At 38.6% G+C, this 18148-nt stretch overlaps 1 protein-coding gene across 3 annotated transcripts in view; it reads right to left on the bottom strand.

Annotated features, from left to right (window-relative positions):
• Positions 1-18148, bottom strand: part of add3a (adducin 3 (gamma) a) — a 162180-nt gene that overhangs the window by 29037 nt on the left and 114995 nt on the right. For all 3 annotated transcript variants that reach the window (XM_041785435.1, XM_041785438.1, XM_041785436.1), the window contains 5 exons: positions 12943-13081; positions 11368-11519; positions 10280-10360; positions 1691-1840; positions 826-969 (listed from right to left, as the gene is read on the bottom strand). In XM_041785435.1, coding sequence (XP_041641369.1) covers positions 826-969; positions 1691-1840; positions 10280-10360; positions 11368-11519; positions 12943-13081 — 666 coding nt within the window. The remainder of the gene's footprint in view (positions 1-825; positions 970-1690; positions 1841-10279; positions 10361-11367; positions 11520-12942; positions 13082-18148) is intronic.

The raw sequence follows: 18148 nt of genomic DNA, 5'->3' as shown, positions 1-18148 counted from the left end.
AATGACTATAAAGGGGACTAAAACTAAATGCATTTCATTTAAAAACAAAAACTACGACTAAAATTAAAAATAGCTGCCAAAATGAACACTGATTTGGGGTGGAGGGCTTTGGGTCAATTTTCTTTGTAATGTCAGAGAGGAAGGATAACAAACTCTTTGTCATTATTGTGATTAATGAGCAAAAGTTATCATCCGAAAGATGACAGAAAAATTCATTAACATCCATACACCTGGCCTATAAGCTCCATGCTTGACCACTCAAAACAACTGCATGTTGTACTTCACAATGTTTATTGTCCAAGATTAAACAACATAAGTCAAATGTTTTTATTTATAAGCTTGAGAGGTATTGTGAGGAACACTTTGTGATTGTTGGCAGGGGTGGGACAAGATAATCATACACAAAAATATTGCAATATTTCCTGGCGCGATACTGTAACAATATTTTATAATGAAGTATTGATATTTTGTCTATTAATAACCAACTTTGTTGGTGCAGGAGTTTGTGGTGTAATTTCACCCCCTGACCACTAGTTAGCAGCAGGCATTTGACTGTTCCCTCTTCTCCTCTCTTCAGACAACATAACACATGAGCCTGCGGGTCTGAGCGAGCTGGTTGCTCGTGCTTAATTGTTGGACAGAGCAGGACCAGCAGTTTCTTTTTCTTTTATTGTACATGCTTTACTTTTACTAAACAAGCTTGAAACAGGGTGTAATCATCTCATCTATGGCCAGGATGACAAGAAAACTAATTCTATTAGGTGAGGTATTCCTTTAGATAGTCTGAATTGCTCCCTAAATGCTTATTTTACTTGGTTTTTGTACCTTTGCTGTGGGTCCCAGGGCCTTCTGCAGTTCTTTGCGCTCCTCCTGGTCATCCAGGCTGCCCTGGTAGTTGTAGTAGGCAATGTCACCAAGGAGCAATGCCTCTTGGGAAATAGGCAGGATGCCACACTTCATGGATGATACCTAAAGTAAAAAAGGAGACATGCAAGCAGTGTTAATTTAAGCGACTAAAACTATGAATACAGCTGACTCCCTTTCTCTCGTTAGAAAGACAAGACTAAGACAAGCTAAAAATAGATTTCTGATCATAAAAGCAGATGAAAATTTTGTTAGTTTTCATCAAGAAGACTAAAACAGGACAAAAAATGCAATTTAGATTTCATCAGTATGTGTAAATCTGTTAAAACACAAGAAAAAATGAAAAAAGAGAGCAGTTGTTTGTGTGTTCTCATCCAAAGTGTCTGACAGAGAGAGCATGAGCTGTTAGGTTGGATGAATCTGTGGCTCTACTAAGAAATTAGTTTTTTTTCAGCTTCGCAGGGTAGTTTGAACACAAAAGTATGATTGGACGTCAGATTCAGTCAGAATAAATGTTTTGACAAGGGCTGTCAAACAATTAAACTTTTAGTTGTGATTACTCTCCAAATGTATGTTAATCAAGATTAACATCTTTTTTTATTCCATTTTATAGCTCTACTATTTTGAATACGTGTCATTTTGGATTTCTCAACTGCCGTAATATAAAGGGTAATATACGAAAATGTGACTAAAACTAAAAGGCATTTGCTTCTAAATTCAGAATAGCTGCCAATATGAACTCTGCATCCAATAAAGAAATTCCCTGTCAGTGAGTGCTGCAGATGTGTTTGCAGGGTTGGTTTGGAAAAGTATTAGAAGAACTTACAGCAGCTGTAGCAGGAGTGTGCACATGTATGATGCAGCGGATGTCTGGACGCATGGAGTAGATGGCAGCATGGGGGCTGAAACCTGCAGGGTCAACTCTCAGGTTGGTGGAGCCCTGATCGATCACATCCCCAATGATGTTTAACTTTACCTGGAGAAAAACAGAGAGGAGACAGAGTCAGAGGATGATTCAGGGATTATCTGGAACTGGAGTTAGTGGATGTACAACTCAGAGCATTTTGTTGCTTTTCTAAACAATCGAATACAAGCCAAACAAGCTTTTTGCAGACTTGACAGCTGCATCATCTACGACTCTCCTGAGAAATGGGGAGAGGAAACACGATGAGGCTGAAGGAGAGCAGAGGGAGACATACTGAGTATCTAACCATACCCAGATCCTTGTAATCAAATATAACCAGACATGATGACTCTAACACACGTACACAAATGCAGAGCTGGTAAACTGCCAACATTAACTAAGAAGACATAAACACAAGTCAAAATCATTGAGCATGATGACAGAAATCCAATTATCAATGATCCCTCCTCTCTGTCTGCCGCTTTCCAGGAAATAAATTGAAGCATTACCAGAAACATAATATAGCTGAAGGGTGGACATAACATTCTTTACCATGACAACTTTATTAGCAGCCAGTTAGCAGTCATTAGATTACAGGACAGGAGACAAGAGTGATGAAGAGAAGGATAGAAAGTACAGACCCAGGCAGAGGAGATCTGGATAACCAGAGATAAAGACAGAACAGAGAAAGATAACCGGACAAAGAGTCAACAACAGAACAGGTTGAAAATGTCAGTTCTCACAGTAAAAGCTAATAATAACCAGGCTCTCTGCAATCAAAACTTTCCTCACGGTAACATGTCATCCTGTGGTACAAACCAGAACCTAAAAGCTCAAATTTGTCCCTCCTAATTCAAAGTCCAGGAGTGAGTGTTCAAAACAGGAAAGATCATCCATCATCCAGTCTCAGCCTAATGAAATACACCCAGTTCAGCTGGAGATGGATGACTTTGGTCAGGAATCTCATTTTTTACTGACTTCTGCTGCACTTTGCTCCTTTTTTGAGAAAAATTATGTTCAAGGAGTCTCATACATGGGACACGTCAGTGAAGAATGCTGCAGGGAAGTTTAGTAGAGACTGAATGGCAGACCTTCTTACCACATAATGGTGCAACCAGAAAACTGAATTAGAAGAAATTCCATCCATATAAAAAAATTTAAGATGTTCCTGTAAGTCTTTATGAGATGTAGGTGCCTTTCTCCGAGTCTTTAAACTGACTATTAAAAAATACCTGTTTCTGTAAGCCTTTAAACACCAAATGAGTCACTCCATCAACAAATACTGCTGTTCCTCTCTCTCCCTCCTGAAACAGTGGCAAAAGAAGCTCCTGCAGACCTGAACTATTCATCCATGCCTACACTCCTTCCCACCCATGACTCTCTCACAGCGATGTACATAAATTTGCACTTCCACATTCTAACACTGGTGTTGTTGTTGTGCTTCTCTTTCACTAAGGTTACATTAGAAAGACAACTAAAATAAGATAACCGTTTGCTCTTACCAGATTACTCTGATTTCCGTTTTATTTTTTGTTTTAGAGCAGCTGTAATGACTTTTTAAAGCTTATGTAAGGAGTTTTTGCTGGTTATGAAACAGAGTGAAAAATAATACAAATGCATTCTTATGACCTGCAAAGGCAAACAGAAACAATGAGAATGAAGACTGATGGGCTCCTGTGATTATTGTTATTGTCTGAAGATTCTGCCATGAGGTACGCATCAGAGGAAGTGATCAACAAGCAGCTGTAAGTGATATTATTGGAAAATGGATGTATTAAGGAACAGCAGACACTCAGCCATGAAGGGGAAGACCAAATAAAATCACAGAGCAGGGTCAACAACTGTACATAAAAGTCGCCAATGTTCTGCTGATTAATAGCCAAAGAGTTCTGAAGTTCCACTAACTTTAATGTAGGCACAAAAACTGTGCAGGAAGTTTCATGGAATGGGTTCCCATGGCTGAACAGCTGCATGAAAACCTCATCAAGTCCTACACCAAGCATTGGATGGAGTGGTATAAAGCACATCTACACTGGACTATGGAGCTGTCGAAATGAGTTCTGCTCAGTGACAAATCCATTTCTCTGTTAGGCAGTCAGATGGGTGTGTGTGGGTTTGGTGGATGCCGGGTGAGCGTTACCTGCCTGATTGCACTGTCCCAGCAGTGAAGTTTAGTGGAGGAGGGATAATGATATGGCGCTGTTTTTCAGGGTTTGTATTAGGCCTCTTATATCTAGTGAAGGGCAATCTTAATGATTCAGCATAACAAGACATTTTGGACAATGCTATGCTTCCAACTTTGTGGCAAAAGTTTGGGAAAGGTCCTTTTCTATGTCAACATGACTGTGCCCCAGTGCACAAAGCAAGTACTATAAAGACATGGTTTGATGAGTTTGGTGAGGAAGAACTTCACTGGCCCGCACAGAGCCCTGACCTCAACCCCATCGAGCACCTTTGGGATGAACTGGAACATAACTTAAAACAAAAAGTAAGGCAATTTTTGTTTGGTACACTATTTCTTTGTTGTAACAATGCTTCTTGGTAATAAATCTTACACCGTTGGAAAGCCTGTTTATTACCCTTTTAAATAATGCCATATTTGTAAGGATCACACATTTGTGGGATGAGCAGCAGAGCTGAGTATGTGGGTTGCACCCATGAAAAATGTGCCAAATCTTCTCTGCCAATGCCAAACAGCTGAGTCTGCCATTCACTCTTGTTGGGTGTTTGGTGGATTGGATGATTGAAGTTTGAAGAAACAAGACACATTGACAATTTAACACTTTATTCTTTTAACAGACAGGAGCCTCAGTAGTGTGTGGAAGCACCATACACAGCCACAACAGCCTGGCACTTCCTCCTCATGCTGGTCACCAGCCTGGTCACACACTGCTGTGGGATGGCATCCCATTCTTCAACCAGCATTTGTCGCAAGTCAGCCAACGTGGTTGTGTTGGTCACTCTGGCACGAACAGCACACCCAAGATGATCCCACAAGTGTTCAATGGGGTTGTGGTCAGGACTGCTGGCAGGACATTCCATCCTCTCCACTCCAAAATTCTGGAGGTAGTCTCTGATAAACCCCACTCTGTGGGGGCGAGTGTTGTCAACTTGGAGGATAGAGTTCTTGCTGACAGGGTGTTTCCATTCACAAGTAATGACATGAAATACATAAAAATCCCAGTATTTATGTAGCTTCTTTACCATTAAACTTACAAACTAAATAGTGAGGAATATATCTTATACAGTCTAAAATTAAATGCGACTATAATGGAACAAAAACTCAATATCAAATATTAATGATTTAAAAGGGTGGAGCTTGCTGATTCAATTCAAGCTCAAAACCCTGAGACATGTCCTGGGTGCTGCTCTGTCTTTGAACAGCCATCTGCATGCATGGATGGATGACCGTCTATTGATCTTTCACCCAGAAGAGAGACGTGAACGGCACTAGCCAAGCGTAACTAACTGCCACCATCTTTTTCTCCACACACACCCACTAGGCAGGCAGCTGTTTGATGATCGAACATCGATTGGTTTACACATCACACGTCCGGTACAGGATCAGTTCACCCTGTCCCGTCCTTCAAAAGGCTCACAGCTGAGAGGCCCCCTCTGACAAACATAGTACTGCTAATTATAAAGAGATGCCAAAGGACGTGTGAGAAAGAATCTGAAATGTGACTCGAGTGCATGGAAAGTTGGATAACAAGGAGTCTGTCCAGGAGAGCGGAGCAGAAGTGTGCGTGCACAGTTGAAATGAGAACTGAATGGATTCAAGCGTGATTTGTGTTAAGTGAAGTGAACAGCTTGACATCAAACAAAATAATAAGATAAGAGCTGAACAAACGTCGGTGTTCCTAACTGTGGATGTTTTTATGAACTTAAGTGACCCCACCTTCGTCTGGGAGCTCAAACAGAGGGATTGAGAGGGCGAGGCAGATGGAAACTGACCAAAGCCAACTAGACACCAGCCTTATTCTGACGCTTCAGTCTCCACCCAGCTGACCCTGCTACGAACCATCACACTCCATATTCTGGATGACTTCCTCTCTAGCAATCTGCTCACTTCTCCTTACACTTAAACTCAAAATGTAACATCACTGGAAATCACTAAAAACTAAGTTTGGAGAACAACTTGTGGCCTTCACCTGGGTCATCAAGAAAGACATTGCAAACATATTCTACCATTGTGGATGTACCTGCTACAACAAGGTATTAATGGCTCTCTCTCTATCATTCAAATGTGAATTTTGGCAAGTTGATGAGTGCAGCCTGTGTTAGAGAAAGCCAAGCGGTCTATGCTCTAGATTCTCTGTGCGTGAGATGCACATATCAGACATGGGAGATGTGGTGCAGGTGTTCAAATTCTTGACTTGTTAGCATGTGCAGTGAAATGAAAATCAAGCCATTAGGCGGTCACCATGCAGCCAGTCTGAAACAGGCTTTGATATTCTGTACATTAACTGTCAGTTAAATTTGCATTACCTTACAGTGTTGTGAAAAATATTTGCCCCCTTCCTGATTTCTTATTTTTTGTCACACCTAAATGTTCCAGATCTTTAAACAAACTCTAATAATAGACAAAGACAAGATAGAGTAAATACAAGATACAGTTTTTAAACGTCAATTTCATTGATTAAGGAAGAAAGCCATCCAAACCTTCCTGGCCCTATGTGAATAAGCAAGCACCCCCTTGTTATATTCTAAATTAATTGTGATTTAAACACATTTTAGGAAAGTTGTTCTCAGTTTCACTGGCCACACTCAGGCCATTACACATAAATAATAACGCTGGTGTTGGGCCAGAACCTGGTATCTCCAAAATCACCACTTTTCAGGGAATGAAAAAAAAAAACACTGTATTTTTCAATTAATCTAACACTGAATGGTCATAGTAAGCATCTTTTTGACACTTTTCATTGCTTTAAAATTGGTTAAAGCCCAGTGGCAGATGTAAAGGATGATCATTGGCATTGATTAATAAAAAAAAACAAAGCCATGAAAAAAATGGATGTACATGGTTTTAGCCCGATGCCATAGATAGGCAAAAAAGAAAGAAAGAAAAAAAAAAAGGAAGGGGAAAATACTTTTCACAGCATTGTATATACAGGATTAAATAACTTCGCTTTGTGTGAAGGTTGTGATTTGATGTGTGATGATTTTTATGTTTCTATGTTTTAATATCATGGGTTATTATGAATTTAGTGTTATACTGTCAGCAGATTTTTTTCAATGTTTTCTTCTGTTGTTGGGGATTTTGCCTTCCTTGTTGTGTTCTTATGCTTATGTTACAATGCTTTCTCTTATTTGTGATTCTGCTTATTGTCAAAGTACTTTGCAAAACTTTTGTAAAAGCTGCTACACAAATAAAGGTATTATTATTGTTATTACTATAATAATAACAACAGTAATAATAACAACAACAACAACAACAACAATAATAATAATAATAATAATAATAATAACAATAATAATAATCATCATAACTATTATCATTATGTCTATTAAAAATATGTATTTCCTCACTTAACTCTGCATCAAACTAATTTTCAATCTTTATCCTCCTTTTTCCTGGCTTGTTAATTAGTGCCAATAGTGGTTGTTTGGAAAGGAATAAATCCTCAGTTTAGCAAGAACTCTTCATTTTTTATAATTAAGCATCCTGGTAAATTTTATTATGAGCTGAAAGCTATACATTTTGTGGTACTAATAACTAGACAGCTGAATGTGTGTCTATAACACTTGTGTTAAAAAATGCTGTTCACTTTCTAAATGCATCAATGATGTGATTCTTTAAATAATTATTTAATATCAATACATAATGTGAAATTTTAAATTTACCGACCTAAAAAGTTGACCAAGTGAATCATGGGTATTAACAATGTTCACATATCAAAAGAGGAACTAGTTGGTAAAATAAAAAACGCAGAAAATCCACAAACTAAAGAGAGAAATGTTAAAGCTGTGACTGTGCTCTTCATTTTCTCAGCATATAAAATCATGTCTGCTTTCACAAAACATTGATTGTCCCTATTACTATGCAACTACTACTATGAAGCTAATAAAAGTAGCTAAATTTAACAGTTTACCGACTCTAAGGAGATTTCTTCATTTTGCCCTCTCCTGCTGAAGATAGCAGAATAATACTGTTATCTTGTTTGAGGTGTAACGGTTGAGGTTTACATATTTTATCTCCAAATCACTCTAACAATCAGGAGTAGCGGCTCATTGCTTTTACAAAAATTCGCTTCGAAGTCACTTCAACAAAAGTATTATGGGAGCTAGTAATAAGGTGGATATCTCTGAACTTTTACATTTTATGCCAAGTTACTAATGATGTTTCATAAGAGTGCTTGTGAAAGATTTTAGTCTAAAGCTAGCTCTGTTGGTAGTATATTTGATGATACTATAACATTAACACTTAATCCACTCTCTTTACTTTCAGGCACTAGCAGAAAGCCAGTGCTAAAGTTATGCACAGATTCACTGTGTGTCTCCAGCTTCAAAACACTCCAGCAAGTCAAACAGAGAAATCTGTTCTGTCAGCAGAACGGTTAATATAATCCAGCTGTCAACCCACGACTGCAGTCACATCACACAGGTTTGTGTATGTTTACACAGGTGTTAAAGATAAAGGAAAAAAGAAGTGAAACAAAGCAAAGAAACCTTTGAAATCTTACTGAACAAAAAAAGGCAAATTACAGGGGAGTTATGAGGCATAGTTTGGTAAACTCATAAAAATATGCATTCTGAATATTAAACAAACCACTTACACCAGAAACATGGGAAACATTTGAGGAATTTATTTTCATCAGGATAGTTCGTATTATTGTGTCCATTATTTATTTTGCTTCAAAACACAAAATATTGACATGGTAATATTAGGGAGCCCAAACGGCAGCACAAACATGACTTGTGTTTGAAATTTGCAGAGTTGGACATGACAAATAGCAGCGTTAGCAGTTTAACTTTATTTTTCAGAAGTGCTTCAGTATTTTTCAAACAAGACACATTATCCCAACAACAAAGTGGAAGAGCAGTGGAGCTCTACGCCAGGGTCTGAAATTCAACGATCAGATTATAAAGATGTGTAAAAGACACAAGCATATACACGGGCATGTATTTGTGGCAGCAGCATCACGGTGACATCACTGTCTAATCCTTGATATCCATGATACTGCAGCTGGTGAGCGTGCAGACAAGCAAGCATGAGGAGAATCCCAAATACACTATACTAACAAAGCCTTCAAGTTAACCAATGCTAGTGCAGTCATGGCTGTAATGGCAGGACACATATCGGAAAATTCTATCTCATACTCAAATCATTGTTTTAGCTGTCAGCAAGCATTTCAACTTGGCATGGTAAACCAAATTTACCTCACAAATAGTAATAGTAACTAAACAAGTTTTTAATGAGCATAACCACATACTCAGCTCTGCTGCTCATCCCTTAAATGCATGTTCCTCACAAATGTGGCACCATTTAAAAGTGAAAAAACAGGCTTTCCAACAGTATAAGATTAATTGACAATGCATTATTACAACAAAGAAATAATCTACCAAACACAATTTTTTCCTACTTTTTGAGCTAAGTTTAGTAGTGTAGCCCATGATATTTCTCAATTCACTGGCCTGATAATGGGAATTTGAGGAAATGATATAACTTTTGGCAATAAATACAGCATTGGTCAAGAAAATTCTGATGTTGAGTGTTAAAAAAAAATACCGCCATCTTGCTGTTCTTTCAGAATGTGTCAATAAGTATGTCTCAGAAGCATAAATGTATTATTTTTCTTTTTGAAAATGGCATTCAGAAAAAGCAGGAAAAAACAAAAATCCAGATTATGAAAGGGAAGCAAAAGCAAAGGAAGAGGAATACAGAGCTGCAGACAAACAGATGGAAATAGAAACCGAATAAGACGGAGTGAAAAAGTAAGGAAGGATGAAACGAGGTAGCAAACACATTATTACACACATTATTATAGATCCATTGGCTCAGCTGGTACAGCTCTGAGAGAATATGCACCCTCTGAACCAACACTAGACGGACAAACAACCTGAACCACAATGTTTGCAGAGTCTTTCAGGGACACTGAACACTGCAAATACTTGTACAGAGAGAGAAAGAGAGAGGGAAGAAAAAGGGGGACAAAATGTCCTCAATGGCTATGGAAGACTAAACTTTTTAAATTCGTCTCTTATACCTGATAAATTCATCAAAGCAGCAAACACAAGGATTTAAATGACTGTTCATGCAAAGTTGATTATCATAACTGATGTCCATAAACTGCAAAAAACACTTGATACATTCACACTGAAAGAAGCAACATCAAACAAACCACCACTGAAAGCTGTACTTTTGTATCCAGTCAAGATAAGATTACAATAACCTCCTACTAGATTTCCTCCCTTTCTTTCTTTGTTTCACCTCTTAAATATCTTTTTATTCCCATTATACACAGTATCTAAACATGCTATGTTGCCAATTTGACAGTTTATGTTTCCTACCATGTTTGATGCTGATGCCTCAGCGAATGACAGTCCTCTGGGGATGATGAGGATATGGTCCTGTTCTTTACTGACTCGACCCTGAAACAAGAAAAAAAATAAAGAAATCAGATTCCCTCACACAGAATAAATTCTCATGGCAACTTTACTTTACTTCCCAATTGAGGAATGAGTGATAAGGTTTTGTGATAAGAAAAAGAGACATAGTAAAAGACAAACAAAACCAGATAACTAATCCCCTGATTCTCTTTGAATTATTAATCCCACCAAAAACTACTGATTTGTGTGAAAAGACTCTGTATACTTGTTGAATTATAAACATTTCCTGGACAGTAATGTATGAGCATGCTCTGGATGGAGATTTATTCAGGGGCTTTATTCACTACTGGAAACAGGTGTGAATAGTATCATAAACTGAATTTTGAAAGTGCAATGATTATATTAGTGTTATTCTTCAAACTACTTAATTTGAAAGTAATAAGCGGACTTATTGATAAACGAAGACACATGGGAGTGTTCTTTTTATACATCTGTGATGGTCAGTCAGTGTAAACGCACTGTAATGATGAGCAGGATCTTGAGAAAATGGCCAGAAATAAATTCAGAGATAACTGAATGATTTTGTGCTGTTATGTTGAATAGATGATGTCATCCTCATAAATTATACAAGCACTAAAGCCTACAGGTAACTTCATGAGAGCTCCACAGCAACACTGCCACTAAAGATGGGGTCCATTCTTCTATGCATTCCTGCAGTAGAAACTCCTCTTTTTCCAGTGATTACCGTAAAATCTGGAATATATGTCGTGGTATATATGCTACAGTCTCTTTTTTAGGAAGCTCCCAAAGAGAAAAAGGTTTAAGACATCCTCCTGTGAAACAATTTCCCTTTCATTCAGCAGTCCACAATGTGCAGTTTCTCCACAGCTGTGTTGCACATCTGTTTTCACTGAATGGAGTTCATACAGTTCTACTGCTTTTTTAAGGAAACTATCAGTTATAAGTATTGGCCCCAATAAATACTTGGTGTAAATGCTTTCATGATCTCATCACATTTTAGATAAATGTGTGCTCTTGCTGCTTCTTACTGTGATGTAGGAGTTGGCAAAATGAGCCCAGCTGAACAGGTCCAACAGTCTGTAGAGGCTGGCCAGTTTGCAGCGGGTCAGCTTCTCGCCTTTCACCATCGTGCTGGATTCAACCCCGTACATGTCGTTGATTGGAGTGACCATCCCCAGACCTTTAAAAACATAAATGGGAAACTTAAAAGGGAGTAACAGAATTTAGATATAAGAAAAAAACTATTAACAGAGTGTTTGTTGACTAAATGAATGAATGACTTAAATGAAAAGAATAGTCTCCAAAAAGGAGAAGGTAGAGTGAAACGTATTTATCCCTGTGCCTTTCTAACTTTCGTCTTCGGATCATTTAAACAAACCCTCGGTTGACTTTACGACTAACATACCAACAACTCTCCCCAGTTTATTTGCCACCCAATTAAATGAAAAAGCAACAAGACCAGTTTGTTACAATCCAATTACTCACCCTGTGCTATCAAACAAAAAACATTCCAGTTAGAACCGTTCCTCCTTCACGTCTGTTCTGAAAATTTCCTTCATGAATAGTTTTTGATTTTTATTTGTGCTTTGTTTCATTTCATCACTCAAACTATTCCACAGGTCCACATCATACACTGAAATACACAAACTTCTCTCTGTTGTACATTCACATCGTGTTTTGAAATGGAATATTCCTGTTAAATTAAACCCCCTTCCCAGTCACAAAACTTTTTAATTAGAACAAGGTTGCTGGACATTTTTTAAATTCAAATGATTTTTTAAGACCTGAACAAAGAAAAATATCAATCTTTACACTATGTAGCACTGATTTATTTGCTCTGAGTCTCAATGTCCCAGGTTTAAAGTCTTCCTTTAACATCTTTTAAGTTCAGACAGGTCTCAGATCAAGCACCATCTTAAATTAAAGTCCTTTAACAAGTAAATTGAGACGTTTTGGAGGCTGTTTTAACCTATAACCTTAAATTTCAAGGATCCCCTGGAATCCTGTAAAGTCAGTGTCTCCTTTGAAATTAAATTCACACAAACAAAATTACTTGGGTGATAAGACTTCATGCACTATGCACAACACTGTCCAACATCTGCCTTTTACCTAATGACATGTCTGACACATCTGGCTCCACATCAAACAGAACTCAAGGTTTGAGGTGATGTAAACGCTCTAACCTTTAATACTTTGTTTACAGCCAACGCCTCCTCAGACTTACTCATTACTGGTACATTTTAAGAAAGAGCTGAACTGAACTATGAGATTGCCTTTGACGTATAATTCAGCATTAGCTGTGCATTCCAGCTCTGTGATTGGAAGCAGACTTCACATATGGACTCCTGGACAGAACTCACAAAGGATCAAAAACAGAGAAAAATATGCGCAGCTCTTCCGGCGTCTGGGGTTGGGTCGTCTGCGAGTAGCTATGCCCCTAAGCACAGAGAGCTCATGTTTGGGTACAGATGTCCATTCCTTGAAAATGTGATGTTTTTCTTCCACGGTAGGGTTAAAAGCACCCTGGGCGAGGGTGGCATGCTCTGCTAAATGTTAGTGTCTGGTTGCCCGGGGTAACAAGCCACGGGACGATGAGTACTCACTGAGGGGGGAGGTGTTGAAACCGGCCACAGAGCTGGCCATGAAGAAGTCAGCGATCTGTCTAAGGGCCAGCAGGCCAGTGGGGTTGTTCCCTTTTCTCTGCTGCTCCTGGATCAGACTTTCCAACTCTTCTTTGAAGGCCTGGGAGAGAAAAGGAGAGAGAGGAAATGATGAGACATTGAAAATGTCACAAAAACTTAAAAAAACAACCCTCAGATTTCCTTAAGAGCAGATAAGGTGTCTTTTCAAAACCAAAAATGTTATTAGATTAACAAAAGAAAGACCTTGGCAGTCATTTTGACATGTAAAGACACACCTTGTAATAAAGCCAAAGTAGCAGACCTTTGAATTAACTGATTTTGGTAGATTATCGGGAAAATAAAATGCTGATATTGATTTTTGGCTAATGCCAAATATCGGCATCAATAATCAACCTGGCCAATAATCAGTCTACCCTTAGTTTTTATAGCATATATCAAGCCAGAAAATGATACATAACCATGGCCTGTTTACTAAACAATTAGCCTTTGAGGAATTTAAAGCTCCTGTGAAGAACTTCAGGTTTGTCAAATTATCTGACATCTGCAGACTACATGAATGTTTTTCATGTCAAAAGGACAGTCAAATCATCTACAATGAATTTTTGCCATAAAAACATAAAAATAAGATTTTTTTGGCAGGATGCTGTTAGTCAACTCTCTGACATCTACCCCACGGCAACAGTTTCAAGCATTTTTTTTTTTTTAGATTTATTTTTGGCCTTTTTGCCTTTTTTGGATAGGACAGTGGATAGAGTTGGAAACAGGGAAGAGAGTGGGGAGAGACATGCAGGAAATAGTGCCACGGGCCGGATTCGAACCTGGGTCACCTGCGTATATGGAATGCGCCTTAACCACTCGACTACCGGTGCGCCAGTTTCAAGCATTTTTAAAAAAATTATCAAAATACTCTGTCTGAATGCTTATTAATGATTTTTTAACCTATAGAAAGGCCTCTTTTTTAATTTCAACCTGTTTCATAGCCTAAAAAAACCTCACAGGAGCTTTAAATTCCGAGCTTGGACACCTCCTCAATCAGGTGATATGTGCCCTAAACAGTGGAAAAAAGGGGTTTAACACTTACAGAGGGGGGCTTAAACCATCAATCTCCCCGACATGTGATGGATATTTCAAAAATGAAAAGACAGAGAGAAATGACATGAGGCAGATTAAAGATTAAGAGAGAGGAGTGGGGGATTAGGACTGACAGGGATGTAAGATTTAAAGACATGGGAACATTAAGAGCGACAGGAAGAGTGGGAATAAAGACAAGAAGTAAGAGGGAGAGGTGTTAATCACAGATTAGACATGCTCCTTGGGTGTCAATCTCAATTGTCTTTAAAGCCTCTATAAAGCTGGATTGGGACTGGCCAGCTACCCAAGAAGCTCACTCATGATTGGCTGCAGGGTGAGAGGGAGAGTGTGCTAATCCTCATATTCATACTGTACTCATCTGTTGAATCCACACTATATCAAATGCTTACATGCTCTTGTGAAACACACACTGAACTGGATGTGTGACATCATGTTGAGTACTGAATGATTTCATGCAACACTTTCCCTCAAAGCAAATGTTCCTCATCATGGGACAATTTAAAGAAACAAATGTTACAGTCACATGAAGATCAGAACATAAAGTGTCTGAGACTGTGTGCATCTGTTGATGCTAAAGGCTAAGAAGCCATTATAGACACAATATATCAACACTGCTACAGTCTAACCCAAGCTGCAGACATGCTAATGCAGTATAGTTGCTAATATTCTTGATAAGGTGGTTAACCTCTCTGGCGGCACACATACCTTTCCAGCTGCTTAATATTATAAACAAGTATACAGGGTTTTCTTTGTTGAGCAATGAAGTCTGTCAGAACTCACCAAGAAAGTGATTGAGGCATACAATGAAGGTATAAATGACCCTGTAAAACAAATCAACCTCCACATGTTGAGCCTGTTATTTCTGGTGATGAGTATTAAAAATCATTTGCTTCATTTTGGTGCCCCGCCACAGAAAATGTGACATCAAATTTAAACTTTTAAAGAACATGCATACCCTGGATGTCACCCTGCAACTCCAAATGAAATGCAGGAAATATGTTGTGGAATATGTTCTATGTATGAGCACTCACTTTATGTTAGCAGAGCATGAACATACAGTCATGGACCAAAGTATTGGCACCCCTGGAAATTTCTCCCAGAAATTGTTGCAATTACAAATTTTTTGGGTTACATGTGTTTATTTCATGCATGTGCATTGGAACAACACACACAAAAAATAAAAAAAACAGAAAAAAAAAGCCAAAATTGACATAATTTTACACAAAACTCAAAAATGGAGAGAAATATGTCAGAATATCTCAACAAATAAACATATTTTATCTGCTTATATCAGCAGAACGAAGTAAAAAGGAAAAAAAATATAGATGTATGTCTGCTTAGGGCTTCAGTACATCATAGACCTTCCAACACAATTTCTTATTTTAAGGCACACATCCCCAACCCACTGACAACATCTCCATGACCCACTTTTGGGTCTTGATCCACTAGTTGAGAACCACTGGTCATTTCACTTTAAATGAAGGATCGAGGGAAAGACCTGCATTTTTGATGACTTCAACCAATTTCTGTGGATCCTACGAAAGCACACGTTCATGTCTGCCTCTCTTTCATGTATACATTTAGACTTTCAAAAGAAATGCAGCTGATTTCTCGATCTGGTCTTAAGTTAAAACCAATAATTTGGATCTGATCGAAAGCTGGCTGTAAGTTCACTCTAAGTCTCTAAGTCTTGCTTTAAAAAAATTAAATACAACCAGTGCAGGATGTCTGTGGCACAATCAGCCCAGTCTGCGGGTAAAAATAGGCCATGACACGGTTTCCATGCACTGACTCTTCTTGCAGGCTTTTATCCATGCCTTTATTTCATCTCAGTGTTTGTTAAAAATTCAACATTTACCCATCAGAGCTGCTCATTTGCACAGAAACATCTCTGACACATAACTTCCCTTTTTATCTGCCCCTCTACCCGCCGCCAGCCACCCCACAGGCCTGTCCATTAGTGTTATATTAATGATGTGAGTGTCTTTGGTTCAAGGCCCATGTGGGGGTATTTGTCAGAAGTGAAGCAGCCCCCTGAAATCAGGACCGAATGTCCCAGAGCACTGCTGGTTATGAACCAGAGCCAGACATTCCTCCGACCGAAGTGGCAAGGTTGCTGTGACAACCGGCCTGTTGCGGATGTCTGACAGTGGTGGGTCTGGTGCTTTTGCTTTTAGCTGTTGTTCTGGGCACTTTTGTTTTAAAACCGGCAGTGTTATAGCCCTGGCATTTGAGCCATAATGCTTAAGATGCAGTTTATCAGAGCCAGAGAAGACACAACTGTTACTCAGTGTGTGTTCTGCACACGACCCAACTCAAGTAGAAAGGTCTTTGCTGTAGATGTGCAATGAAAGGTCCACTTCCTTTAAATTTTATGCTTCTGTAACACTGTCTCATAGATATGCATGCAGATGCTGCCAGGGGCATAGCTATGGATTTTGGACCCCCAGAAAGAATATTACACAGGGCCCCCCTTAACTGGCTAGCCAAGCAACAAATGTTGCGTCATTTTTACAAATATCTATGCATTTAATGTATTTTTTAACCATTAATTCCCCATTTATGAGCAATATTTTTACTATGGTTAAATTAAATTTACTTGCATTATTTTGCAGCACTAGACTACACCATTTGGACATTTTCAAGGGCGGAGCAGGGGCCCTCCATATTGTTTTTTTCCCTATTTGACAAACATTTGAGTTTGTTGACCAATTCATTAAGTCGCTTTCGATTCAATAATGATACTAATTACTAAGTAAAAAATAAATTAAAACACACTTCTCATTACTTCTTGGGTAAAAATTAACCCCCCCCCCCCCCCCCCCCGGTGCTATGCCCATGGATGCGGCCTGGAAAAATACTATTCACAGGAGCAATATGTCTACTGTAAAATCCAGTGTATAACCCGCACTTTTTAGTGCCTATTCTCAAAAAAGTTAGCTGCAGCTGAACTACCAGGGCAACTTCTATAGATAAAGTGCTGAGATAGAGATGGTCATCATTGTTAGTGGTTGCTTCGGCTTCACTGCTTGCTGGGAATGCTGGAATACGCCTCACAAACCATGTGTTTAAAGAAAATGGGAAGTATACCATTAAGTAAATTAACTTTTTGGAGCACTGGTTTTACCAAAAACAATCCTCAGTAAGGTAGAACAAGTGACACAGGAGGGCAGAGCTATAAATAGCCCACTTGCAGGTGTGAGGATGTCTCATGACTATTGGCTGAGAACTCAGCTACCATATTATAGCTATAGTTGCTAACTCTACACCCCAGACAGATGGCACTGACAACACAGCTGCACAGAAACTGCACTTTGTCGGCTTGGAAATCGGATGGAAATTGTAAGACAGGTGGACGGTTTAAATAGTTTTCCCTTCTGGAGATTTCAAAAACAGACTGCTGCTTAAACACTGAGGCAATTTATGGTGCCTGCCTGATGTTTGTGGCAATGAAAATGGCTTGAAATCTACCAAGTAGTGAAGAAGTCAAACTTCAGAAGCCTTGATGTAAATCTCACAATCAAAGAAGTGATTGCCATTAAAATCATGTTGCTGCTTCCAGTATTTTGTATCTTATGTTTTTACCTTCACTGACTCCTGGGGGTAAACAGTATATGCTGTAAAATGGTCCTCTGTGTACTTTTTGATTTCATTTATTTTGGTCTGGTGATGAGCAGGAAGTGACAGCTTACGTAAAAGCTTTCTGCAATAATAGATGCCTATCCTGGTTTACAATGTACAAGACATGAGCCTAAACAAAACTGTCAAATATGAGCCAAAAGATACTCAACCAAAACAAAGTCCTTAAGAGTTCATAAACATTTTTACACAAGCTGTGAAATTCACCTCAGTTTTAAAAAGTACAGACGAATCAATCTCAGACAAGTTTCTCAAAGCAGACTCAGTTTTTATGTGAAAGAATCCTCTGATAAAATACACGAGCACAATGACACACACATCCATGGACACACAGAAACACAGTCTATCAGGCATCTGCTCTTCAATTTGTGTTTGTGTATTTCCAAGAAGATTATTACAGCTGGGATTTGATTTCCATCATCTAAACAGATTAATC

Source organism: Cheilinus undulatus, linkage group 4, assembly GCF_018320785.1.
Source record: "Cheilinus undulatus linkage group 4, ASM1832078v1, whole genome shotgun sequence".
Taxonomy (NCBI): Eukaryota; Metazoa; Chordata; class Actinopteri; order Labriformes; family Labridae; genus Cheilinus; species Cheilinus undulatus.
The sequence above is the reverse complement of the archived record's forward strand: the minus strand, read 5'-3'. Positions and strand labels throughout refer to the sequence as shown.